We start from the raw sequence: 25,518 nt of genomic DNA on the forward strand, positions 1-25,518 counted from the left end.
CATTTAAGGCATCGGAAACCTCTGTGGCGCTGTTGTTGTACCGTTCCTCGGACTTGTTGTTCGGTATTTGCAAGATCACATCATGTATGACACTGACACTGTGGCAGAAACAATTCCCAACGTCAGCAACCCATTAAGGATTATTTTGCAGTTAAAAACAGGCGATGCCATGTCATCATTTCCTTACAAAATCCTTGTCATTTTCGTTGTTGTGATTGACGTAATTATTGAAATGAGCCAGTTTAGCTTCAATACTTTTGCAATCATTAACAACCGAGTTTAGAAATAAAAAAGTCCCAGTTGTTAATGATTGCAAACACTCCTTTTTTTTTAAACTACAGTATTAGAATTAGCAAACTAAACAGTGATGTTAACTCTGGCTCTCGCAGCTCTTTGGCATCCTTTTTGGATCAGTCATGATTCAGCTCGGATACAACAAGTCCTTCGGACCTCTTGACTTTGAATAAACAAATGTAGAACCCAGGTGGTGCCAGTCGTTTTGCTAAACTCAAAGAGATCAATGTGGTTTTGCTTGACCACCTGTCAATCAGAGCCGCAGCGCTAACCATTGGCTGTACCAGCTGCCAATCAAAAGACCCCGGCTCTAAACACACACAAACGTGTTCCTTTATTATATCATTTTAACTGATGAGGTATAAAAAGTTCCTGTGCAGTTTTCATGTGTAGCGCCATTTGTAAAGTGGCTCACGCTGAAAATAACACATTTAGCTTCAAACTATTTTTTTTAGCACATTTAGAACATTTGTTACCTTAGAAATTTGTTAAATCTAAATATTAATGGTTAGGTCTAAATTTTAAATATAAATCTAAAATTTAAATATGAATCTAAATATTTCTATTTAAAATAATATTTAGCTATCATGCAGATTCATACTGCCGGGAACCGGAAGAACCGGAAGAACCGGAAGAACCGGAAGAACCGGAAGCTTGAGGACTTCAGACTATGTTTAAAGTGTAAAATAATTTATTAAAACCAACTTATCAGTGAAATGAATCCTTGCACATATGTTATCATGATAATAATAATAATTATATTTGTGTTATATGATAATATAATTTATTATTTTTTATATATACGCCACAGCAATAAACTTCTACAGTGGCCGTCTGAAGAGACTGAAATCATGAATTTAACTAATTTCCCTTCGGGATGAAAGTGTTTTTGAATTTGAATTGAATATTTAACATTTATATTTCTTTATTTAGATTTAATATTTAGCTTGAGCATTTACATTTGACATGTATTATTTAAGGATAGTGTGGCAGGGTGGAGGAGGTGCAGCCACTCAGGCTGACGGGACACAGGTGTGGCCCGTCAGCCTCTCCACCCTGCCAGCCTTATAAGAGGAGAAGCTGCTGCTGAGGCTGTTGATGTCAGACTGAAGCTGAAGCTGCTGGGGGATGTTGGAGAGGCTGCTGAAGCACGTGTGTCCTGGGTGTTGGTAAATAAAGGGTTCTGCACAAAACTCCGTGTCCTCTCTATCCTGTCGGTCGGGCCCCGTAGCACTCGCGCTGCTACAGATAGCATTCAATATTTCTGAGTAAAAAAATATTGTTGTAAAAGGTGACTTTCAAAAATTCAGTCATCAGGTCCAAAACCAACAGACCGAAAAACAGCTTTTTCCCTAAAAGCCATAATCGCCCTGAACAGAATGTGATTGTCTTCATGTGCATTACTGTTTTTACCGTGCAATACTTTTATATTATTTTATATTTCTTGTATAAATTGTATAGATTCGACACTGTTTGCACTGTCTTGCACTGGAAAGGTGATGCTGCTTTTAATCTCACTGCACCCATGTATAGTGACAATAAAGTATTCTATTCTATTCTATTCTATTCATAATGTTACGGTGACATTTTAACCTGGAGGTCAATGGAGATGAACTCACTGGTGGATCCGGACCCTACCGGTCTGAAGAGGAACCGCAGGTCCGGATCTGGACCCTAGCGGTCTGTAGGGGAACGTATCGATAATATCGATCCCGGATGTCAGGAATAAGGAACACTTGGAACTAAAAACCTGTTGATCCTGCGTTATTAGCGACTTTGCTGTTGTGAATTGTGTCTCTTAAAGGGAAAGTTCGGTTTTTTACAACCTGGACCTTATTTCTGACATTTTTTATGGTCGTATACTCACCCAGGCAAGTTTGGTGTCATTTGGAGTCCTTCGGAAGATATTAGGGGTTTTTTTGCGAGCCGCAAACGGTAGCGGATGGGGGCACCGCGGGACACAGACGATGCAGCGTCTAAATAACACATGATTGCCGCGAAACTCTTCATTTCTTTTATGAATCACTAGATAAGCTTCCAGGACCTGTTGTCTACATCCGGGGCTGTGTGTGTAACAAATAAATCAGTTTGTAAACAAGACCTCTGAACTCATGACGTCATCTCTGTGCGCGCATCGCAGACACAGCTCCGTGTACAGCTGGAGTTCGCTACTGTTAGTTTACTGTTAGTTATTTGAAACATGTCTGAATATTTGTCAAATTCTGAGGTTATGGACGACGACTTTGAATATGATGGACGTCCTTACCGTTTTGAGCCAGAGTATACGGCTGAAGAGCTCACTGAACGGAGGACAGAGTGCGCGCACAGAGATGACGTCATGAGTTCAGAGGTCTTGTTTACAAACTGATTTATTTGTTACACAGACAGCCCCGGATGTAGACAACAGGTCCTGGAAGCAGATCTAGTGATTCATAAAAGAAATGAAGAGTTTTGCGGCAATAATGTGTTATTTAGACACTGCATCATCTGTGTCCCGCGGTGCCCCATCCGCTACCGTTATATGGAGAAGCGGCTCGCAAAAAAACCCCTAATATCTTCCGAAGGACTCCAAATGACACCAAACTTGCCTGGGTGAGTATACGACCATAAAAAATGCCAGAAATAAGGTCCAGGTTGTAAAAAAACGAACTTTCCCTTTAAGCCAGGAGTGCTTGAGTGATCGACCCCGGCCCATTAACCATCATTTAAGTTCTGTACCGATGGACCTGAATGGGAGTGGTAGCAGACCTAGGTCAGGGTTGGGTCTGGCTGACCAGCCTGGGAGGGTATTTTATTGAATAAAATTGCAACAACACTTCTGTTTTAGCACATTATTCACCTCCAGTGGTAAACTGGTGTTTGTTGCTTTTCTTCATTTTTCCATGGTAATCTTGGAGGTTCCACTCAGTGTCCATATAATACCAGTATCAACAGCATGCACTTCTGTCTACAATAGTTAAAAGTTCCTCCCTGGGAATGCTCAGGACTGACTTAGGTAGGAGCACGGGGTGGTAAAAATGGGAAAAAATCAGGGATAAAAAATCGGGGAAAAAAAAAAATAAAAATCAGTTTTCAATATGGAAGGTTTTACAATCCAAAACTCCATTCTATCAGTACAATCAATTAAGACACAATCTAGAGTCATACAGTATACATACGCCACTAGACAGGCAACAAAGGGACGGTTTTCACTTCCTAAGCCAAACACTAATTTTCTGAAGCGTACAGTAGAATATAGATCAATGAAATCATGGAATTCTTCCACTGCCTAGGACTAAATTAACACAGAAATCAATATTCAAAAAGAAAATTAAAAAACACCTTGGAATATCATATGTATAGGATACCGTACACAAACACACACTTATACAGATACATATACATACAGGACAGGGTGAAGTGTATTTTTGGAATTGGAATGTTTCGTGTAGGTTTTTTTTGCTTTAAGATAATGATTTACATGTACGGTAAAGTTTAATCTAGGTTTGTCGTGTTATTTCGTTTTCTTTCTTTATGTCTTGTTTTTAACTGTATGTTTTAAATGTATTGTTTTTTAATGTGGACCCCAGTAAGACTAGCTGTGTTTAAGGGCATAGCTAATGGGGATCCTTACAAATAAACAAATAAATAAATAAACTCAGACGCTCCAGAAACGTGTGACTGGATTTATGGTGGGTATTGGCTGAAAGTCAGTGGCCAACACCATGTGATAAGGCAGGGCCAAGACTGACATTTAGATCCAGTTTATGAACTTTATCAGCTACTTGGACAATTGTACGTGTAAGAATTCAACACTTATCTGAAATGGTTGAGCTTTGGCAAAGTGTCCAGTGTTTCAAACCTGTACACACTGAATGTCTGGAAGAACAGTCCATGGACTGATTCATGAATGTAACTGTTTGTCCATGTCCGAACATCATCATCTAAAGTGCTGAATAAATAAGGTTTATTAAAAGAGGACTATGAGGTGCCTTGCTTCAATCCTTGAGGGTTACCATGACCTGGATGACGTCTACACCAGTGTGGTGGTTGTGGGAGGAACACACTTGAGGTGGTGAGGGAGTGTTACACATGAAGACAGAACATCCTCAACACAAGAGAAATAAAAGTTGCCGTGTTGCAAGCTTGAACATGCCATCAGGAGAAGAAACGTGTTCATTACTTATTTACTTATCTATGAAGTCAGCCGAGACCAGTAACTTGGTTGGGCGACAAATATGCCTTAAAGATATAAACACGTGGAGGGCAGAATGGGAGGAGGTGGACAAGAGGAAAGTCTCAGCCGTTCTGCTTAGACTGCTATAATGAGTTGTCAAACAAAGATCATAAAGTCTGATAAAAGATCAGTAACATATAAAATATGATGCGATCTGTCATGAGAACAAAGCAATATCCTTGGCAGCTGGAATGTTCCGATGGTCATAAACACGTGCGTGGAAAAAATTACTTACACTTGTGCTATCTGGTGCTGAGGGTCAGAGGTCAAAGTTTTCCCTCTGAGAAAGCTTTCGATTTCTCCAGTAAAAGCAGAGAATAGAAAGTTAACTTTCATTGGTGCTGATCAGGCCGGCCTCTGAATCAGGGACTCTGAGGAAGCTTTCGATTTCTCCAGTAAAAGCAGAGAATAGAAAGTTAACTTTCCTCGGCATCGCTGCTGATCAGGCCGGCCTCTGAATCAGGCTGTAAATGCTGTGATTCATCTCTTTTCTGTTATCTTTTTCTGCTACGTGTCCAATGTATTTTCATGGTATTTGATGTTGTTCTATTGGGATGGGTTGTGTTTCCCCTGAGAGGAAATCTTTGTCACATCTGCATGCATGGATGGATGGATGGATGGATGGTGAAATGTCCCTTTCCTGTGGGCTGGTTGCCCAGTCTGGCTTCTCAGTTTGGGGCTCAGGTTTGCTACTGTTTCCTTTATGATCGTTGGAAACTTGGTGTTAAAGTGTAGTTTCCGTGCCGTTGCCTCATTGTGAGATTGTGATGGTGCTGCATGTTGTTAGAGTTTATTAGCACTTTCTTACCCTGATTCTGGTGGGGCAGCCCTCGCTTCAGCACGCAACCTCCCCTGAAATGACACCGAGACGTGTTAATATTTTATCTCTCATGTCATAACCTGTAATAAAGACCTGGAGTTGCTTTACCTCAGCCTCAGGGTTAGGTAAACTTCGGACCAGAGGGCCACCGCGGCTAAGAGGAGAAAAGACATATTTAGCAGGAAGAGCAGTGAGTGATTTCTGAGGCAGATCTATTGAAATTGGCTCCTCTGTGTTTACACGACAGGTTTGGGGCCGTCTTACCTCACGCTGGTCACCACGACTTCCTTGAAGTGTTTAATGTTTTTGTCCAGATAAAACCTCTCCATCTGCGACAGAAACACCACATTTTAAAAACAGAAGTCCTGGAAGGGAAGAATTTGATAAACCATAAACTTTGTCACGGCTTCTCTGAGGTCGCCCCGTGTGCATTCTTGTTAATCGGCGGCGCCACGTACGCATCGACCCTCTCCAGCATGGTGGTCCTCATTCTAGCACGTTTGGTGGTCAACGGCATTCTTACACGTGGGTCCGTGTAAGTGTTTAAAGTGACGCTGCCGAGCAGCTTCATATTAGTAGACTGAGATATTGATCATTAATAAGTCAGACTATTCTAAATCAATTCTGCCTTTTACTGAAAACAAACGTCTCCACTTTAAAATTAGAACGTTGATCCTGCAATGAATTCAGAAGAAAGAGAGGTCCCACATACCAAAAACAAAGGATTGGTTCATCACCTCCCAGCAATATCAGGGATCAAAGTTGGTCCCTTTGATCCCTGATCATCTTGATCAGAAGCTCAACAGAGCTCTCTGGCTCTGCTACACCGTCCTTAATCGAGTTCCCAAGTCATAGAAACCTCCCCGGACTAATGGGACGTGACAGGTGCTTCCCTAAGATCATTACTTACATCCTTGACTCTTGGTATTGTGTTCATATGCATCCGACAGCTCCAGACCAGAAAACTGACTTGTTTAGAGGTAACCTAACCCCAACCCCAACCCTGCTGAAGACCAGTTCATCGGGGACAGTTAGTCGCCCTAAACAGACTCTTCATCTGTAAAAGAGACTTGATAAAATGCTCTGAATGAAGCGAAAGCGTCCGCTTGACCCGACAGGTGGAATGGTTTTAAAAAAGAACAAACGTATTTATATTTCCTACTCTGGATGAGGGCGTCTCGACTGTTATGGAGGTCGATGCCGGATTCTTGTTGAATAATCACTGATGAGGCTGTGATCAACATAAACAGCCCCAACTCCAAACAGGGTTAGTCACTGTTAAATGTAAAAGAAAACCTGATGCTGTGATTTGAAAACAAACTCATAAGCCCATAATTTAGTCACGGATCATGGAAAACATATGACGCGTTGGAGCTAAGACATTTCGCCATTTCATGAAAAATATACTCACTCTAAATTTGATGGCAGCTAAAAATGGCTGACTAAAAAACGTCGGCACATGAGCAACAAAAGCTGGAAAACATATCTACTGGGTATAAAAAGAACATATTCGGAAGTCAGAGCATCTCAGACGGAAAGATAGGCAGAAGTTCAGCAGTCTGAGGGAACGTGAGTGGTATGAGGTTGGGTAAGTACCTGCGGCATGGACTGAAAGACAACGTCAATTCTTAAAGGTACAGTACAGTATATTTAGGTTTCAGAGCGACATTTGCTCCCATCCATCCTTCATCTTCGAGCAAGACAATGGCAAACCACATCTTGCATCCAAACAGCCCGGCTCTGTGGTCTTGGAGCACGGTGCGGAGCTGGCCTGACAATATTCCTGCCCCAAAAGTCCGTCCGCTGCTCTTCTCAGTTACACGGAGGTGGACGTCCCCCCAAGCCAACTTTTAGGAGACGAGTTGATGCCATCAAATTCAAAACTTGTATTTATTTATTTAATTCCTCAGTTCTTACATTCAGCGTTTTTATTTGTGTTTTAGTGTGAATGAAATAAGGAATTATGATATTTGCCAAATAATGGCATTCTGTTTTCATTTACATTTTACGCTGTATCCCAATTGTTTCAGAGATCACATTTGGTCCCAGTTTAGCTTGCAACATGAGGATCAATTCAGTAAAGAAAGGTTCAGATTCCCAACAACATTCAGGAATGGCACAGAGGTCTGTTTTTTCCTACATACTCACGTATTCATTTCATTTACCGTGATTGTGAAATTCCAGACGAACTCTTTGTATTCAGGTGTAGATTGGTCGTCGTATTTGTCGTTATATACCTTATTGATCACCACATTAACTACCACTGATCGGTTGAGCACAGCTGCAAAGAAAAACACACAAAGCTTACAAGATTGGAAATGTTTGGAACAGAAACACTTTGCAGTTGTATCATATAATAATATGATTGAGTCTGCATGATGGCAGTACCTGGCTCAAGGGTTTCAACGAACTCGCATTCCGTCCCGCTGAATCCAGGCAAACAGAGACAGATGGACCCGTTGAGTGTTCCACCATTCTGGCAGATGAGAGCCTCTGCTGTTGTGCCCATTGTTGTTGAAGATTGAGTGGTTGAGGGCGTGCTTTGTGGAGAAGTTGTTGCAGGTAGTGAGGTCGTCTTGCCCGGCTGTGATGTGACAGGTTTGGTGGAAGCAGTCGTTTCAGACTGCATGGTTGTGTCAGCAGGCTCAGTTGTTGCTTTGCCACTGGTTTGTCCAGTTTCTGATGTTGTCCCAGCTGGAGCAGATGTTGTTGAATGCACTGGGGCAGATGGGACTGCTGACGACATGGTCGTGTCAGGAAGACTGGATGATGCTGTGGGAGACATACTAGTACTCTCAGATGTAACTGACTCTGTGTGAATCGTAGGTTCAGGTTGAGAAGTTGGGTTTGATATTAATGGGTCAGTGGAAGTTGTTGGTTCAGTTGCAATGGTTGTGTCACCTGGCTCAGAAGTTGAGCCAGCCGGACTGGTTGGTCCAAGACCTGATGTTGCCTGAACAGAGGCAGATGTTGATAAATCCCCTGGACTGGTCACAGTTGATATTGTGGTATCTGAAGGCCCAGATGTGGGATGGGTTTGTCCAGTTTCTGCTGTTGTCCCAGCAGAGTCAGAAGAGATTGAAACCCCTGTACTGGTCGGGCCTGATGATGAGCTTGTACCCGCAGTCTCAATCGTGATTGACCCTGTAGGAATTGTTGGTTCAGGTTGTGCAGTTGTCTCAAAAGGATTTGATGTTGATGGGACAGTATGGATGGTTTCAGGAACCAGGGTCGTATCTGAAGGCCCAGATGTGGGATGGGTTTGTCCACTTTCTGCTGTTGTCCCAGCAGAGTCAGAAGAGATTGAAACCCCTGTACTGGTCGGGCCTGATGATGAGCTTGTACCCGCAGTCTCAATCGTGATTGACCCTGTAGGAATTGTTGGTTCAGGTTGTGCAGTTGTCTCAAAAGGATTTGATGTTGATGGGACAGTATGGATGGTTTCAGGAACCAGGGTCGTATCTGAAGGCCCAGATGTGGGATGGGTTTGTCCAGTTTCTGCTGTTGTCCCAGCAGAGTCAGAAGAGATTGAAACCCCTGTACTGGTCGGGCCTAATGTTGAGCTTGTACCTGCAGTCTCAATCGTGATTGACCCTGTAGGAATTGTTGGTTCAGGTTGTGCAGTTGTCTCAAAAGGATTTGATGTTGATGGGACAGTATGGATGGTTTCAGGAACCAGGGTCGTATCTGAAGGCCCAGATGTGGGATGGGTTTGTCCAGTTTCTGCTGTTGTCCCAGCAGAGTCAGAAGATATTGAAGCCCCTGTACTGGTCGGGCCTGATGATGAGCTTGTACCTGCAGTCTCAATCGTGATTGACCCTGTAGGAATTGTTGGTTCAGGTTGTGCAGTTGTCTCAAAAGGATTTGATGTTGACGGGACAGTATGGATGGTTTCAGGAACCAGGGTCGTATCTGAAGGCCCAGATGTGGGATGGGTTTGTCCAGTTTCTGCTGTTGTCCCAGCAGAGTCAGAAGATATTGAAGCCCCTGTACTGGTCGGGCCTGATGATGAGCTTGTACCCGCAGTCTCAATCGTGATTGACCCTGTAGGAATTGTTGGTTCAGGTTGTGCAGTTGTCTCAAAAGGATTTGATGTTGACGGGACAGTATGGATGGTTTCAGGAACCAGGGTCGTATCTGAAGGCCCAGATGTGGGATGGGTTTGTCCAGTTTCTGCTGTTGTCCCAGCAGAGTCAGAAGAGATTGAAACCCCTGTACTGGTCGGGCCTGATGATGAGCTTGTACCCGCAGTCTCAATCGTGATTGACCCTGTAGGAATTGTTGGTTCAGGTTGTGCAGTTGTCTCAAAAGGATTTGATGTTGATGGGACAGTATGGATGGTTTCAGGAACCAGGGTCGTATCTGAAGGCCCAGATGTGGGATGGGTTTGTCCAGTTTCTGCTGTTGTCCCAGCAGAGTCAGAAGAGATTGAAACCCCTGTACTGGTCGGGCCTAATGTTGAGCTTGTACCTGCAGTCTCAATCGTGATTGACCCTGTAGGAATTGTTGGTTCAGGTTGTGCAGTTGTCTCAAAAGGATTTGATGTTGATGGGACAGTATGGATGGTTTCAGGAACCAGGGTCGTATCTGAAGGCCCAGATGTGGGATGGGTTTGTCCAGTTTCTGCTGTTGTCCCAGCAGAGTCAGAAGATATTGAAGCCCCTGTACTGGTCGGGCCTGATGATGAGCTTGTACCTGCAGTCTCAATCGTGATTGACCCTGTAGGAATTGTTGGTTCAGGTTGTGCAGTTGTCTCAAAAGGATTTGATGTTGACGGGACAGTATGGATGGTTTCAGGAACCAGGGTCGTATCTGAAGGCCCAGATGTGGGATGGGTTTGTCCAGTTTCTGCTGTTGTCCCAGCAGAGTCAGAAGAGATTGAAGCCCCTGTACTGGTCGGGCCTGATGATGAGCTTGTACCCGCAGTCTCAATCGTGATTGACCCTGTAGGAATTGTTGGTTCAGGTTGTGCAGTTGTCTCAAAAGGATTTGATGTTGATGGGACAGTATGGATGGTTTCAGGAACCAGGGTCGTATCTGAAGGCCCAGATGTGGGATGGGTTTGTCCAGTTTCTGCTGTTGTCCCAGCAGAGTCAGAAGATATTGAAGCCCCTGTACTGGTCGGGCCTGATGATGAGCTTGTACCTGCAGTCTCAATCGTGATTGACCCTGTAGGAATTGTTGGTTCAGGTTGTGCAGTTGTCTCAAAAGGATTTGATGTTGATGGGACAGTATGGATGGTTTCAGGAACCAGGGTCGTATCTGAAGGCCCAGATGTGGGATGGGTTTGTCCAGTTTCTGCTGTTGTCCCAGCAGAGTCAGAAGAGATTGAAACCCCTGTACTGGTCGGGCCTAATGTTGAGCTTGTACCTGCAGTCTCAATCGTGATTGACCCTGTAGGAATTGTTGGTTCAGGTTGTGCAGTTGTCTCAAAAGGATTTGATGTTGATGGGACAGTATGGATGGTTTCAGGAACCAGGGTCGTATCTGAAGGCCCAGATGTGGGATGGGTTTGTCCAGTTTCTGCTGTTGTCCCAGCAGAGTCAGAAGATATTGAAGCCCCTGTACTGGTCGGGCCTGATGATGAGCTTGTACCTGCAGTCTCAATCGTGATTGACCCTGTAGGAATTGTTGGTTCAGGTTGTGCAGTTGTCTCAAAAGGATTTGATGTTGACGGGACAGTATGGATGGTTTCAGGAACCAGGGTCGTATCTGAAGGCCCAGATGTGGGATGGGTTTGTCCAGTTTCTGCTGTTGTCCCAGCAGAGTCAGAAGATATTGAAGCCCCTGTACTGGTCGGGCCTGATGATGAGCTTGTACCCGCAGTCTCAATCGTGATTGACCCTGTAGGAATTGTTGGTTCAGGTTGTGCAGTTGTCTCAAAAGGATTTGATGTTGACGGGACAGTATGGATGGTTTCAGGAACCAGGGTCGTATCTGAAGGCCCAGATGTGGGATGGGTTTGTCCAGTTTCTGCTGTTGTCCCAGCAGAGTCAGAAGAGATTGAAACCCCTGTACTGGTCGGGCCTGATGATGAGCTTGTACCCGCAGTCTCAATCGTGATTGACCCTGTAGGAATTGTTGGTTCAGGTTGTGCAGTTGTCTCAAAAGGATTTGATGTTGATGGGACAGTATGGATGGTTTCAGGAACCAGGGTCGTATCTGAAGGCCCAGATGTGGGATGGGTTTGTCCAGTTTCTGCTGTTGTCCCAGCAGAGTCAGAAGAGATTGAAACCCCTGTACTGGTCGGGCCTAATGTTGAGCTTGTACCTGCAGTCTCAATCGTGATTGACCCTGTAGGAATTGTTGGTTCAGGTTGTGCAGTTGTCTCAAAAGGATTTGATGTTGATGGGACAGTATGGATGGTTTCAGGAACCAGGGTCGTATCTGAAGGCCCTGTAGATGTTTCAACAGTCTGTGATGTCAGTGTGTCAGTGGAAGCTGATGTTTCAGGTTGTGATGTTGGGTCAGCTGTCTCAGATGTGCCAGCTTGAGTGGTTGATCCAAGTTCTGATGTTGTGGAGTCTGCAGATGTTGCTGCCTCGCCTGAAGTGGTTGGGCCTGAACCTGTGATTGTTGCAGCACTTTCAGAGGTTCCTGACTCTGTAGAAGATGTAGGTCCAGATTCTGTAGACGTTTCAGCAGTCTGTGATGTCAGTGTGTCAGTGGAAGCTGATGTTTCAGGTTGTGATGTTGGGTCAGCAGTCTGAGATGTGCCAGCTTGAGTGGTTGATCCAAGTTCTGATGTTGTGGAGTCTGCAGATGTCGTTGCCTCGCCTGAAGTGGTTGGGCCTGAACCTGTGATTGTTGCAGCACTTTCAGAGGTTCCTGACTCTGTAGAAGGTGCAGTTCCAGGTTCTGTAGATGTTTCAACAGTCTGTGATGTCAGTGTGTCAGTGGAAGCTGATGTTTCAGGTTGTGATGTTGGGTCAGCAGTCTCAGGTGTGCCAGCTTGAGTGGATGATCCAAGTTCTGATGTTGTCCAGAAAGAAGATGTTGTGGAGTCTGCAGATGTCGCTGCCTCGCCTGAAGTGGTTGGGCCTGAACCTGTGATTGTTCCAGCACTTTCAGAGGTTCCTGACTCTGTAGAAGATGTAGGTCCAGATTCTGTAGACGTTTCAGCAGTCTGTGATGTCAGTGTGTCAGTGGAAGCTGATGTTTCAGGTTGTGATGTTGGGTCAGCAGTCTGAGATGTGCCAGCTTGAGTGGTTGATCCAAGTTCTGATGTTGTGGAGTCTGCAGATGTCGCTGCCTCGCCTGAAGTGGTTGGGCCTGAACCTGTGATTGTTGCAGCACTTTCAGAGGTTCCTGACTCTGTAGAAGATGTAGGTCCAGATTCTGTAGACGTTTCAGCAGTCTGTGATGTCAGTGTGTCAGTGGAAGCTGATGTTTCAGGTTGTGATGTTGGGTCAGCAGTCTCAGGTGTGCCAGCTTGAGTGGATGATCCAAGTTCTGATGTTGTGGAGTCTGCAGATGTCGCTGCCTCGCCTGAAGTGGTTGGGCCTGATCCTGTGATTGTTGCAGCACTTTCAGAGGTTCCTGACTCTGTAGAAGATGTAGGTCCAGATTCCGTAGACGTTTCAGCAGTCTGTGATGTCAGTGTGTCAGTGGAAGCTGATGTTTCAGGTTGTGATGTTGGGTCAGCAGTCTGAGATGTGCCAGCTTGAGTGGTTGATCCAAGTTCTGATGTTGTGGAGTCTGCAGATGTCGCTGCCTCGCCTGAAGTGGTTGGGCCTGAACCTGTGATTGTTGCAGCACTTTCAGAGGTTCCTGACTCTGTAGAAGGTGCAGTTCCAGGTTCTGTAGATGTTTCAACAGTCTGTGATGTCAGTGTGTCAGTGGAAGCTGATGTTTCAGGTTGTGATGTTGGGTCAGCAGTCTCAGATGTGCCAGCTTGAGTGGTTGATCCAAGTTCTGATGTTGTGGAGTCTGCAGATGTTGCTGCCTCGCCTGAAGTGGTTGGGCCTGAACCTGTGATTGTTGCAGCACTTTCAGAGGTTCCTGACTCTGTAGAAGATGTAGGTCCAGATTCTGTAGACGTTTCAGCAGTCTGTGATGTCAGTGTGTCAGTGGAAGCTGATGTTTCAGGTTGTGATGTTGGGTCAGCAGTCTGAGATGTGCCAGCTTGAGTGGTTGATCCAAGTTCTGATGTTGTGGAGTCTGCAGATGTCGTTGCCTCGCCTGAAGTGGTTGGGCCTGAACCTGTGATTGTTGCAGCACTTTCAGAGGTTCCTGACTCTGTAGAAGGTGCAGTTCCAGGTTCTGTAGATGTTTCAACAGTCTGTGATGTCAGTGTGTCAGTGGAAGCTGATGTTTCAGGTTGTGATGTTGGGTCAGCAGTCTCAGGTGTGCCAGCTTGAGTGGATGATCCAAGTTCTGATGTTGTCCAGAAAGAAGATGTTGTGGAGTCTGCAGATGTCGCTGCCTCGCCTGAAGTGGTTGGGCCTGAACCTGTGATTGTTCCAGCACTTTCAGAGGTTCCTGACTCTGTAGAAGATGTAGGTCCAGATTCTGTAGACGTTTCAGCAGTCTGTGATGTCAGTGTGTCAGTGGAAGCTGATGTTTCAGGTTGTGATGTTGGGTCAGCAGTCTGAGATGTGCCAGCTTGAGTGGTTGATCCAAGTTCTGATGTTGTGGAGTCTGCAGATGTCGCTGCCTCGCCTGAAGTGGTTGGGCCTGAACCTGTGATTGTTGCAGCACTTTCAGAGGTTCCTGACTCTGTAGAAGATGTAGGTCCAGATTCTGTAGACGTTTCAGCAGTCTGTGATGTCAGTGTGTCAGTGGAAGCTGATGTTTCAGGTTGTGATGTTGGGTCAGCAGTCTCAGGTGTGCCAGCTTGAGTGGATGATCCAAGTTCTGATGTTGTGGAGTCTGCAGATGTCGCTGCCTCGCCTGAAGTGGTTGGGCCTGATCCTGTGATTGTTGCAGCACTTTCAGAGGTTCCTGACTGTGTAGAAGGTGCAGTTCCAGATTCTGTAGATGTTTCAACAGTCTGTGATGTCAGTGTGTCAGTGGAAGCTGATGTTTCAGGTTGTGATGTTGGGTCAGCAGTCTGAGATGTGCCAGCTTGAGTGGTTGATCCAAGTTCTGATGTTGTGGAGTCTGCAGATGTCGCTGCCTCGCCTGAAGTGGTTGGGCCTGAACCTGTGATTGTTGCAGCACTTTCAGAGGTTCCTGACTCTGTAGAAGGTGCAGTTCCAGATTCTGTAGATGTTTCAACAGTCTGTGATGTCAGTGTGTCAGTGGAAGCTGATGTTTCAGGTTGTGATGTTGGGTCAGCAGTCTCAGATGTGCCAGCTTGAGTGGTTGATCCAAGTTCTGATGTTGTGGAGTCTGCAGATGTTGCTGCCTCGCCTGAAGTGGTTGGGCCTGAACCTGTGATTGTTGCAGCACTTTCAGAGGTTCCTGACTGTGTAGAAGGTGCAGTTCCAGATTCTGTAGATGTTTCAACAGTCTGTGATGTCAGTGTGTCAGTGGAAGCTGATGTTTCAGGTTGTGATGTTGGGTCAGCAGTCTCAGGTGTGCCAGCTTGAGTGGATGATCCAAGTTCTGATGTTGTGGAGTCTGCAGATGTCGCTGCCTCGCCTGAAGTGGTTGGGCCTGATCCTGTGATTGTTGCAGCACTTTCAGAGGTTCCTGACTCTGTAGAAGATGTAGGTCCAGATTCTGTAGACGTTTCAGCAGTCTGTGATGTCAGTGTGTCAGTGGAAGCTGATGTTTCAGGTTGTGATGTTGGGCCAGCAGTCTCAGGTGTACCAGCTTGAGTGGATGATCCAAGTTCTGATGTTGTGGAGTCTGCAGATGTCGCTGCCTCGCCTGAAGTGGTTGGGCCTGATCCTGTGATTGTTGCAGCACTTTCAGAGGTTCCTGACTCTGTAGAAGATGTAGGTCCAGATTCTGTAGACGTTTCAGCAGTCTGTGATGTCAGTGTGTCAGTGGAAGCTGATGTTTCAGGTTGTGATGTTGGGTCAGCAGTCTGAGATGTGCCAGCTTGAGTGGTTGATCCAAGTTCTGATGTTGTGGAGTCTGCAGATGTCGCTGCCTCGCCTGAAGTGGTTGGGCCTGAACCTGTGATTGTTGCAGCACTTTCAGAGGTTCCTGACTCTGTAGAAGGTGCAGTTCCAGGTTCTGTAGATGTTTCAACAGTCTGTGATGTCAGTGTGTCAGTGGAAGCTGATGTTTCAGGTTGTGATGTTGGGTCAGCAGTCTCAGGTGTGCCAGCTTGAGTGGATGATCCAAGTTCTGATGTTGTGGAGTCTGCAGATGTCGCTGCCTCGCCTGAAGTGGTTGGGCCTGATCCTGTGATTGTTGCAGCACTTTCAGAGGTTCCTGACTGTGTAGAAGGTGCAGTTCCAGATTCTGTAGATGTTTCAACAGTCTGTGATGTCAGTGTGTCAGTGGAAGCTGATGTTTCAGGTTGTGATGTTGGGTCAGCAGTCTGAGATGTGCCAGCTTGAGTGGTTGATCCAAGTTCTGATGTTGTGGAGTCTGCAGATGTCGCTGCCTCGCCTGAAGTGGTTGGGCCTGAACCTGTGATTGTTGCAGCACTTTCAGAGGTTCCTGACTCTGTAGAAGGTGCAGTTCCAGATTCTGTAGATGTTTCAACAGTCTGTGATGTCAGTGTGTCAGTGGAAGCTGATGTTTCAGGTTGTGATGTTGGGTCAGCAGTCTCAGGTGTGCCAGCTTGAGTGGATGATCCAAGTTCTGATGTTGTGGAGTCTGCAGATGTCGCTGCCTCGCCTGAAGTGGTTGGGCCTGATCCTGTGATTGTTGCAGCACTTTCAGAGGTTCCTGACTCTGTAGAAGATGTAGGTCCAGATTCTGTAGACGTTTCAGCAGTCTGTGATGTCAGTGTGTCAGTGGAAGCTGATGTTTCAGGTTGTGATGTTGGGCCACCAGTCTCAGGTGTACCAGCTTGAGTGGATGATCCAAGTTCTGATGTTGTGGAGTCTGCAGATGTCGCTGCCTCGCCTGAAGTGGTTGGGCCTGATCCTGTGATTGTTGCAGCACTTTCAGAGGTTCCTGACTCTGTAGAAGATGTAGGTCCAGATTCTGTAGACGTTTCAGCAGTCTGTGATGTCAGTGTGTCAGTGGAAGCTGATGTTTCAGGTTGTGATGTTGGGTCAGCAGTCTGAGATGTGCCAGCTTGAGTGGTTGATCCAAGTTCTGATGTTGTGGAGTCTGCAGATGTCGCTGCCTCGCCTGAAGTGGTTGGGCCTGAACCTGTGATTGTTGCAGCACTTTCAGAGGTTCCTGACTCTGTAGAAGGTGCAGTTCCAGGTTCTGTAGATGTTTCAACAGTCTGTGATGTCAGTGTGTCAGTGGAAGCTGATGTTTCAGGTTGTGATGTTGGGTCAGCAGTCTCAGATGTGCCAGCTTGAGTGGTTGATCCAAGTTCTGATGTTGTAGAGTCTGCAGATGTTGCTGCCTCGCCTGAAGTGGTTGGGCCTGAACCTGTGATTGTTGCAGCACTTTCAGAGGTTCCTGACTCTGTAGAAGATGTAGGTCCAGATTCTGTAGACGTTTCAGCAGTCTGTGATGTCAGTGTGTCAGTGGAAGCTGATGTTTCAGGTTGTGATGTTGGGTCAGCAGTCTGAGATGTGCCAGCTTGAGTGGTTGATCCAAGTTCTGATGTTGTGGAGTCTGCAGATGTCGTTGCCTCGCCTGAAGTGGTTGGGCCTGAACCTGTGATTGTTGCAGCACTTTCAGAGGTTCCTGACTCTGTAGAAGGTGCAGTTCCAGGTTCTGTAGATGTTTCAACAGTCTGTGATGTCAGTGTGTCAGTGGAAGCTGATGTTTCAGGTTGTGATGTTGGGTCAGCAGTCTCAGATGTGCCAGCTTGAGTGGATGATCCAAGTTCTGATGTTGTCCAGAAAGAAGATGTTGTGGAGTCTGCAGATGTCGCTGCCTCGCCTGAAGTGGTTGGGCCTGAACCTGTGATTGTTCCAGCACTTTCAGAGGTTCCTGACTCTGTAGAAGATGTAGGTCCAGATTCTGTAGACGTTTCAGCAGTCTGTGATGTCAGTGCGTCAGTGGAAGCTGATGTTTCAGGTTGTGATGTTGGGTCAGCAGTCTGAGATGTGCCAGCTTGAGTGGTTGATCCAAGTTCTGATGTTATGGAGTCTGCAGATGTCACTGCCTCGCCTGAAGTGGTTGGGCCTGAACCTGTGATTGTTGCAGCACTTTCAGAGGTTCCTGACTCTGTAGAAGATGTAGGTCCAGATTCTGTAGACGTTTCAGCAGTCTGTGATGTCAGTGTGTCAGTGGAAGCTGATGTTTCAGGTTGTGATGTTGGGTCAGCAGTCTGAGATGTGCCAGCTTGAGTGGTTGATCCAAGTTCTGATGTTGTGGAGTCTGCAGATGTCGCTGCCTCACCTGAAGTGGTTGGGCCTGAACCTGTGATTGTTGCAGAACTTTCAGAGGTTCCTGACTCTGTAGAAGATGTAGGTCCAGATTCTGTAGACGTTTCAGCAGTCTGTGATGTCAGTGTGTCAGTGGAAGCTGATGTTTCAGGTTGTGATGTTGGGTCAGCAGTCTCAGGTGTGCCAGCTTGAGTGGATGATCCAAGTTCTGATGTTGTGGAGTCTGCAGATGTCGCTGCCTCGCCTGAAGTGGTTGGGCCTGAACCTGTGATTGTTGCAGCACTTTCAGAGGTTCCTGACTCTGTAGAAGATGTAGGTCCAGATTCTGTAGACGTTTCAGCAGTCTGTGATGTCAGTGTGTCAGTGGAAGCTGATGTTTCAGGTTGTGATGTTGGGTCAGCAGTCTGAGATGTGCCAGCTTGAGTGGTTGATCCAAGTTCTGATGTTGTGGAGTCTGCAGATGTCGCTGCCTCGCCTGAAGTGGTTGGGCCTGAACCTGTGATTGTTGCAGCACTTTCAGAGGTTCCTGACTCTGTAGAAGGTGCAGTTCCAGATTCTGTAGATGTTTCAACAGTCTGTGATGTCAGTGTGTCAGTGGAAGCTGATGTTTCAGGTTGTGATGTTGGGTCAGCAGTCTCAGGTGTGCCAGCTTGAGTGGATGATCCAAGTTCTGATGTTGTGGAGTCTGCAGATGTCGCTGCCTCGCCTGAAGTGGTTGGGCCTGATCCTGTGATTGTTGCAGCACTTTCAGAGGTTCCTGACTCTGTAGAAGATGTAGGTCCAGATTCTGTAGACGTTTCAGCAGTCTGTGATGTCAGTGTGTCAGTGGAAGCTGATGTTTCAGGTTGTGATGTTGGGCCAGCAGTCTCAGGTGTACCAGCTTGAGTGGATGATCCAAGTTCTGATGTTGTGGAGTCTGCAGATGTCGCTGCCTCGCCTGAAGTGGTTGGGCCTGATCCTGTGATTGTTGCAGCACTTTCAGAGGTTCCTGACTCTGTAGAAGATGTAGGTCCAGATTCTGTAGACGTTTCAGCAGTCTGTGATGTCAGTGTGTCAGTGGAAGCTGATGTTTCAGGTTGTGATGTTGGGTCAGCAGTCTGAGATGTGCCAGCTTGAGTGGTTGATCCAAGTTCTGATGTTGTGGAGTCTGCAGATGTCGCTGCCTCGCCTGAAGTGGTTGGGCCTGAACCTGTGATTGTTGCAGCACTTTCAGAGGTTCCTGACTCTGTAGAAGGTGCAGTTCCAGGTTCTGTAGATGTTTCAACAGTCTGTGATGTCAGTGTGTCAGTGGAAGCTGATGTTTCAGGTTGTGATGTTGGGTCAGCAGTCTCAGATGTGCCAGCTTGAGTGGTTGATCCAAGTTCTGATGTTGTAGAGTCTGCAGATGTTGCTGCCTCGCCTGAAGTGGTTGGGCCTGAACCTGTGATTGTTGCAGCACTTTCAGAGGTTCCTGACTCTGTAGAAGATGTAGGTCCAGATTCTGTAGACGTTTCAGCAGTCTGTGATGTCAGTGTGTCAGTGGAAGCTGATGTTTCAGGTTGTGATGTTGGGTCAGCAGTCTGAGATGTGCCAGCTTGAGTGGTTGATCCAAGTTCTGATGTTGTGGAGTCTGCAGATGTCGTTGCCTCGCCTGAAGTGGTTGGGCCTGAACCTGTGATTGTTGCAGCACTTTCAGAGGTTCCTGACTCTGTAGAAGGTGCAGTTCCAGGTTCTGTAGATGTTTCAACAGTCTGTGATGTCAGTGTGTCAGTGGAAGCTGATGTTTCAGGTTGTGATGTTGGGTCAGCAGTCTCAGATGTGCCAGCTTGAGTGGATGATCCAAGTTCTGATGTTGTCCAGAAAGAAGATGTTGTGGAGTCTGCAGATGTCGCTGCCTCGCCTGAAGTGGTTGGGCCTGAACCTGTGATTGTTCCAGCACTTTCAGAGGTTCCTGACTCTGTAGAAGATGTAGGTCCAGATTCTGTAGACGTTTCAGCAGTCTGTGATGTCAGTGCGTCAGTGGAAGCTGATGTTTCAGGTTGTGATGTTGGGTCAGCAGTCTGAGATGTGCCAGCTTGAGTGGTTGATCCAAGTTCTGATGTTATGGAGTCTGCAGATGTCACTGCCTCGCCTGAAGTGGTTGGGCCTGAACCTGTGATTGTTGCAGCACTTTCAGAGGTTCCTGACTCTGTAGAAGATGTAGGTCCAGATTCTGTAGACGTTTCAGCAGTCTGTGATGTCAGTGTGTCAGTGGAAGCTGATGTTTCAGGTTGTGATGTTGGGTCAGCAGTCTGAGATGTGCCAGCTTGAGTGGTTGATCCAAGTTCTGATGTTGTGGAGTCTGCAGATGTCGCTGCCTCACCTGAAGTGGTTGGGCCTGAACCTGTGATTGTTGCAGCACTTTCAGAGGTTCCTGATTCTGTAGAAGATGTAGGTCCAGATTCTGTAGACGTTTCAGCAGTCTGTGATGTCAGTGTGTCAGTGGAAGCTGATGTTTCAGGTTGTGATGTTGGGTCAGCAGTCTCAGGTGTGCCAGCTTGAGTGGATGATCCAAGTTCTGATGTTGTGGAGTCTGCAGATGTCGCTGCCTCGCCTGAAGTGGTTGGGCCTGAACCTGTGATTGTTGCAGCACTTTCAGAGGTTCCTGACTCTGTAGAAGATGTAGGTCCAGATTCTGTAGACGTTTCAGCAGTCTGTGATGTCAGTGTGTCAGTGGAAGCTGATGTTTCAGGTTGTGATGTTGGGTCAGCAGTCTCAGGTGTGCCAGCTTGAGTGGATGATCCAAGTTCTGATGTTGTGGAGTCTGCAGATGTCGCTGCCTCGCCTGAAGTGGTTGGGCCTGATCCTGTGATTGTTGCAGCACTTTCAGAGGTTCCTGACTCTGTAGAAGATGTAGGTCCAGATTCTGTAGACGTTTCAGCAGTCTGTGATGTCAGTGTGTCAGTGGAAGCTGATGTTTCAGGTTGTGATGTTGGGTCAGCAGTCTGAGATGTGCCAGCTTGAGTGGTTGATCCAAGTTCTGATGTTGTGGAGTCTGCAGATGTCGCTGCCTCGCCTGAAGTGGTTGGGCCTGAACCTGTGATTGTTGCAGCACTTTCAGAGGTTCCTGACTCTGTAGAAGGTGCAGTTCCAGATTCTGTAGATGTTTCAACAGTCTGTGATGTCAGTGTGTCAGTGGAAGCTGATGTTTCAGGTTGTGATGTTGGGTCAGCAGTCTGAGATGTGCCAGCTTGAGTGGTTGATCCAAGTTCTGATGTTGTGGAGTCTGCAGATGTCGCTGCCTCGCCTGAAGTGGTTGGGCCTGAACCTGTGATTGTTGCAGCACTTTCAGAGGTTCCTGACTCTGTAGAAGGTGCAGTTCCAGGTTCTGTAGATGTTTCAACAGTCTGTGATGTCAGTGTGTCAGTGGAAGCTGATGTTTCAGGTTGTGATGTTGGGTCAGCAGTCTCAGATGTGCCAGCTTGAGTGGATGATCCAAGATCTGATGTTGTCCAGAAAGAAGATGTTGTGGAGTCTGCAGATGTCGCTGCCTCGCCTGAAGTGGTTGGGCCTGAACCTGTGATTGTTGCAGCACTTTCAGAGGTTCCTGACTCTGTAGAAGATGTAGGTCCAGATTCTGTAGACGATTCAGCAGTCTGTGATGTCAGTGTGTCAGTGGAAGCTGATGTTTCAGGTTGTGATGTTGGGTCAGCAGTCTCTGATGTGCCAGCTTGAGTGGATGATCCAAGTTCTGATGTTGTCCAGAAAGAAGATGTTGTGGAGTCTGCAGATGTCGCTGCCTCGCCTGAAGTGGTTGGGCCTGAACCTGTGATTGTTGCAGCACTTTCAGAGGTTCCTGACTCTGTAGAAGATGTAGGTCCAGATTCTGTAGACGTTTCAGCAGTCTGTGATGTCAGTGTGTCAGTGGAAGCTGATGTTTCAGGTTGTGATGTTGGGTCAGCAGTCTGAGATGTGCCAGCTTGAGTGGTTGATCCAAGTTCTGATGTTGTGGAGTCTGCAGATGTCGTTGCCTCGCCTGAAGTGGTTGGGCCTGAACCTGTGATTGTTGCAGCACTTTCAGAGGTTCCTGACTCTGTAGAAGGTGCAGTTCCAGGTTCTGTAGATGTTTCAACAGTCTGTGATGTCAGTGTGTCAGTGGAAGCTGATGTTTCAGGTTGTGATGTTGGGTCAGCAGTCTCAGATGTGCCAGCTTGAGTGGATGATCCAAGTTCTGATGTTGTCCAGAAAGAAGATGTTGTGGAGTCTGCAGATGTCGCTGCCTCGCCTGAAGTGGTTGGGCCTGAACCTGTGATTGTTCCAGCACTTTCAGAGGTTCCTGACTCTGTAGAAGATGTAGGTCCAGATTCTGTAGACGTTTCAGCAGTCTGTGATGTCAGTGCGTCAGTGGAAGCTGATGTTTCAGGTTGTGATGTTGGGTCAGCAGTCTGAGATGTGCCAGCTTGAGTGGTTGATCCAAGTTCTGATGTTATGGAGTCTGCAGATGTCACTGCCTCGCCTGAAGTGGTTGGGCCTGAACCTGTGATTGTTGCAGCACTTTCAGAGGTTCCTGACTCTGTAGAAGATGTAGGTCCAGATTCTGTAGACGTTTCAGCAGTCTGTGATGTCAGTGTGTCAGTGGAAGCTGATGTTTCAGGTTGTGATGTTGGGTCAGCAGTCTGAGATGTGCCAGCTTGAGTGGTTGATCCAAGTTCTGATGTTGTGGAGTCTGCAGATGTCGCTGCCTCACCTGAAGTGGTTGGGCCTGAACCTGTGATTGTTGCAGAACTTTCAGAGGTTCCTGACTCTGTAGAAGATGTAGGTCCAGATTCTGTAGACGTTTCAGCAGTCTGTGATGTCAGTGTGTCAGTGGAAGCTGATGTTTCAGGTTGTGATGTTGGGTCAGCAGTCTCAGGTGTGCCAGCTTGAGTGGATGATCCAAGTTCTGATGTTGTGGAGTCTGCAGATGTCGCTGCCTCGCCTGAAGTGGTTGGGCCTGAACCTGTGATTGTTGCAGCACTTTCAGAGGTTCCTGACTCTGTAGAAGATGTAGGTCCAGATTCTGTAGACGTTTCAGCAGTCTGTGATGTCAGTGTGTCAGTGGAAGCTGATGTTTCAGGTTGTGATGTTGGGTCAGCAGTCTGAGATGTGCCAGCTTGAGTGGTTGATCCAAGTTCTGATGTTGTGGAGTCTGCAGATGTCGCTGCCTCGCCTGAAGTGGTTGGGCCTGAACCTGTGATTGTTCCAGCACTTTCAGAGGTTCCTGACTCTGTAGAAGATGTAGGTCCAGATTCTGTAGACGTTTCAGCAGTCTGTGATGTCTGTGCGTCAGTGGAAGCTGATGTTTCAGGTTGTGATGTTGGGTCAGCAGTCTGAGATGTGCCAGCTTGAGTGGTTGATCCAAGTTCTGATGTTATGGAGTCTGCAGATGTCACTGCCTCGCCTGAAGTGGTTGGGCCTGAACCTGTGATTGTTGCAGCACTTTCAGAGGTTCCTGACTCTGTAGAAGATGTAGGTCCAGATTCTGTAGACGTTTCAGCAGTCTGTGATGTCAGTGTGTCAGTGGAAGCTGATGTTTCAGGTTGTGATGTTGGGTCAGCAGTCTGATATGTGCCAGCTTGAGTGGTTGATCCAAGTTCTGATGTTGTGGAGTCTGCAGATGTCGCTGCCTCGCCTGAAGTGGTTGGGCCTGAACCTGTGATTGTTGCAGCACTTTCAGAGGTTCCTGACTCTGTAGAAGATGTAGGTCCAGATTCTGTAGACGTTTCAGCAGTCTGTGATGTCAGTGTGTCAGTGGAAGCTGATGTTTCAGGTTGTGATGTTGGGTCAGCAGTCTCAGGTGTGCCAGCTTGAGTGGATGATCCAAGTTCTGATGTTGTGGAGTCTGCAGATGTCGCTGCCTCGCCTGAAGTGGTTGGGCCTGATCCTGTGATTGTTGCAGCACTTTCAGAGGTTCCTGACTGTGTAGAAGGTGCAGTTCCAGATTCTGTAGATGTTTCAACAGTCTGTGATGTCAGTGTGTCAGTGGAAGCTGATGTTTCAGGTTGTGATGTTGGGTCAGCAGTCTGAGATGTGCCAGCTTGAGTGGTTGATCCAAGTTCTGATGTTGTGGAGTCTGCAGATGTCGCTGCCTCGCCTGAAGTGGTTGGGCCTGAACCTGTGATTGTTGCAGCACTTTCAGAGGTTCCTGACACTGTAGAAGGTGCAGTTCCAGATTCTGTAGATGTTTCAACAGTCTGTGATGTCAGTGTGTCAGTGGAAGCTGATGTTTCAGGTTGTGATGTTGGGTCAGCAGTCTCAGATGTGCCAGCTTGAGTGGTTGATCCAAGTTCTGATGTTGTGGAGTCTGCAGATGTTGCTGCCTCGCCTGAAGTGGTTGGGCCTGAACCTGTGATTGTTGCAGCACTTTCAGAGGTTCCTGACTGTGTAGAAGGTGCAGTTCCAGATTCTGTAGATGTTTCAACAGTCTGTGATGTCAGTGTGTCAGTGGAAGCTGATGTTTCAGGTTGTGATGTTGGGTCAGCAGTCTCAGATGTGCCAGCTTGAGTGGTTGATCCAAGTTCTGATGTTGTGGAGTCTGCAGATGTTGCTGCCTCGCCTGAAGTGGTTGGGCCTGAACCTGTGATTGTTGCAGCACTTTCAGAGGTTCCTGACTCTGTAGAAGATGTAGGTCCAGATTCTGTAGACGTTTCAGCAGTCTGTGATGTCAGTGTGTCAGTGGAAGCTGATGTTTCAGGTTGTGATGTTGGGTCAGCAGTCTCAGGTGTGCCAGCTTGAGTGGATGATCCAAGTTCTGATGTTGTGGAGTCTGCAGATGTCGCTGCCTCGCCTGAAGTGGTTGGGCCTGATCCTGTGATTGTTGCAGCACTTTCAGAGGTTCCTGACTCTGTAGAAGATGTAGGTCCAGATTCTGTAGACGTTTCAGCAGTCTGTGATGTCAGTGTGTCAGTGGAAGCTGATGTTTCAGGTTGTGATGTTGGGTCAGCAGTCTGAGATGTGCCAGCTTGAGTGGTTGATCCAAGTTCTGATGTTGTGGAGTCTGCAGATGTCGCTGCCTCGCCTGAAGTGGTTGGGCCTGAACCTGTGATTGTTGCAGCACTTTCAGAGGTTCCTGACTCTGTAGAAGATGTAGGTCCAGATTCTGTAGACGTTTCAGCAGTCTGTGATGTCAGTGTGTCAGTGGAAGCTGATGTTTCAGGTTGTGATGTTGGGTCAGCAGTCTCAGGTGTGCCAGCTTGAGTGGATGATCCAAGTTCTGATGTTGTGGAGTCTGCAGATGTCGCTGCCTCGCCTGAAGTGGTTGGGCCTGATCCTGTGATTGTTGCAGCACTTTCAGAGGTTCCCGACTGTGTAGAAGGTGCAGTTCCAGATTCTGTAGACGTTTCAACAGTCTGTGATGTCAGTGTGTCAGTGGAAGCTGATGTTTCAGGTTGTGATGTTGGGTCAGCAGTCTGAGATGTGCCAGCTTGAGTGGTTGATCCAAGTTCTGATGTTGTGGAGTCTGCAGATGTCGCTGCCTCGCCTGAAGTGGTTGGGCCTGAACCTGTGATTGTTGCAGCACTTTCAGAGGTTCCTGACTCTGTAGAAGGTGCAGTTCCAGATTCTGTAGATGTTTCAACAGTCTGTGATGTCAGTGTGTCAGTGGAAGCTGATGTTTCAGGTTGTGATGTTGGGTCAGCAGTCTCAGATGTGCCAGCTTGAGTGGTTGATCCAAGTTCTGATGTTGTGGAGTCTGCAGATGTTGCTGCCTCGCCTGAAGTGGTTGGGCCTGAACCTGTGATTGTTGCAGCACTTTCAGAGGTTCCTGACTGTGTAGAAGGTGCAGTTCCAGATTCTGTAGATGTTTCAACAGTCTGTGAGGTCAGTGTGTC

The 25,518-nt window shown here is 47.0% G+C and overlaps 1 protein-coding gene across 1 annotated transcript in view; it reads right to left on the reverse strand.

Annotated features, from left to right (window-relative positions):
- The window catches only part of LOC133420433 (mucin-2-like), a 48,165-nt gene that overhangs the window by 4,250 nt on the left and 18,397 nt on the right, over positions 1–25,518 (reverse strand). The window contains exons 6-15 of the mRNA XM_061710127.1: positions 24,729–25,250; positions 23,112–23,402; positions 20,034–21,038; positions 17,706–18,710; positions 7,719–12,437; positions 7,496–7,611; positions 5,595–5,659; positions 5,439–5,484; positions 5,319–5,362; positions 1–98 (exon numbers count right to left, since the gene is read on the reverse strand). The exon at positions 1–98 is cut by the window's left edge and continues 21 nt beyond it. Of these exons, the coding sequence (XP_061566111.1) occupies positions 1–98; positions 5,319–5,362; positions 5,439–5,484; positions 5,595–5,659; positions 7,496–7,611; positions 7,719–12,437; positions 17,706–18,710; positions 20,034–21,038; positions 23,112–23,402; positions 24,729–25,250 (7,911 nt within the window). The remainder of the gene's footprint in view (positions 99–5,318; positions 5,363–5,438; positions 5,485–5,594; positions 5,660–7,495; positions 7,612–7,718; positions 12,438–17,705; positions 18,711–20,033; positions 21,039–23,111; positions 23,403–24,728; positions 25,251–25,518) is intronic.

This window comes from Cololabis saira, chromosome 20 (assembly GCF_033807715.1).
Source record: "Cololabis saira isolate AMF1-May2022 chromosome 20, fColSai1.1, whole genome shotgun sequence".
In the NCBI taxonomy this organism is placed as follows: Eukaryota; Metazoa; Chordata; class Actinopteri; order Beloniformes; family Belonidae; genus Cololabis; species Cololabis saira.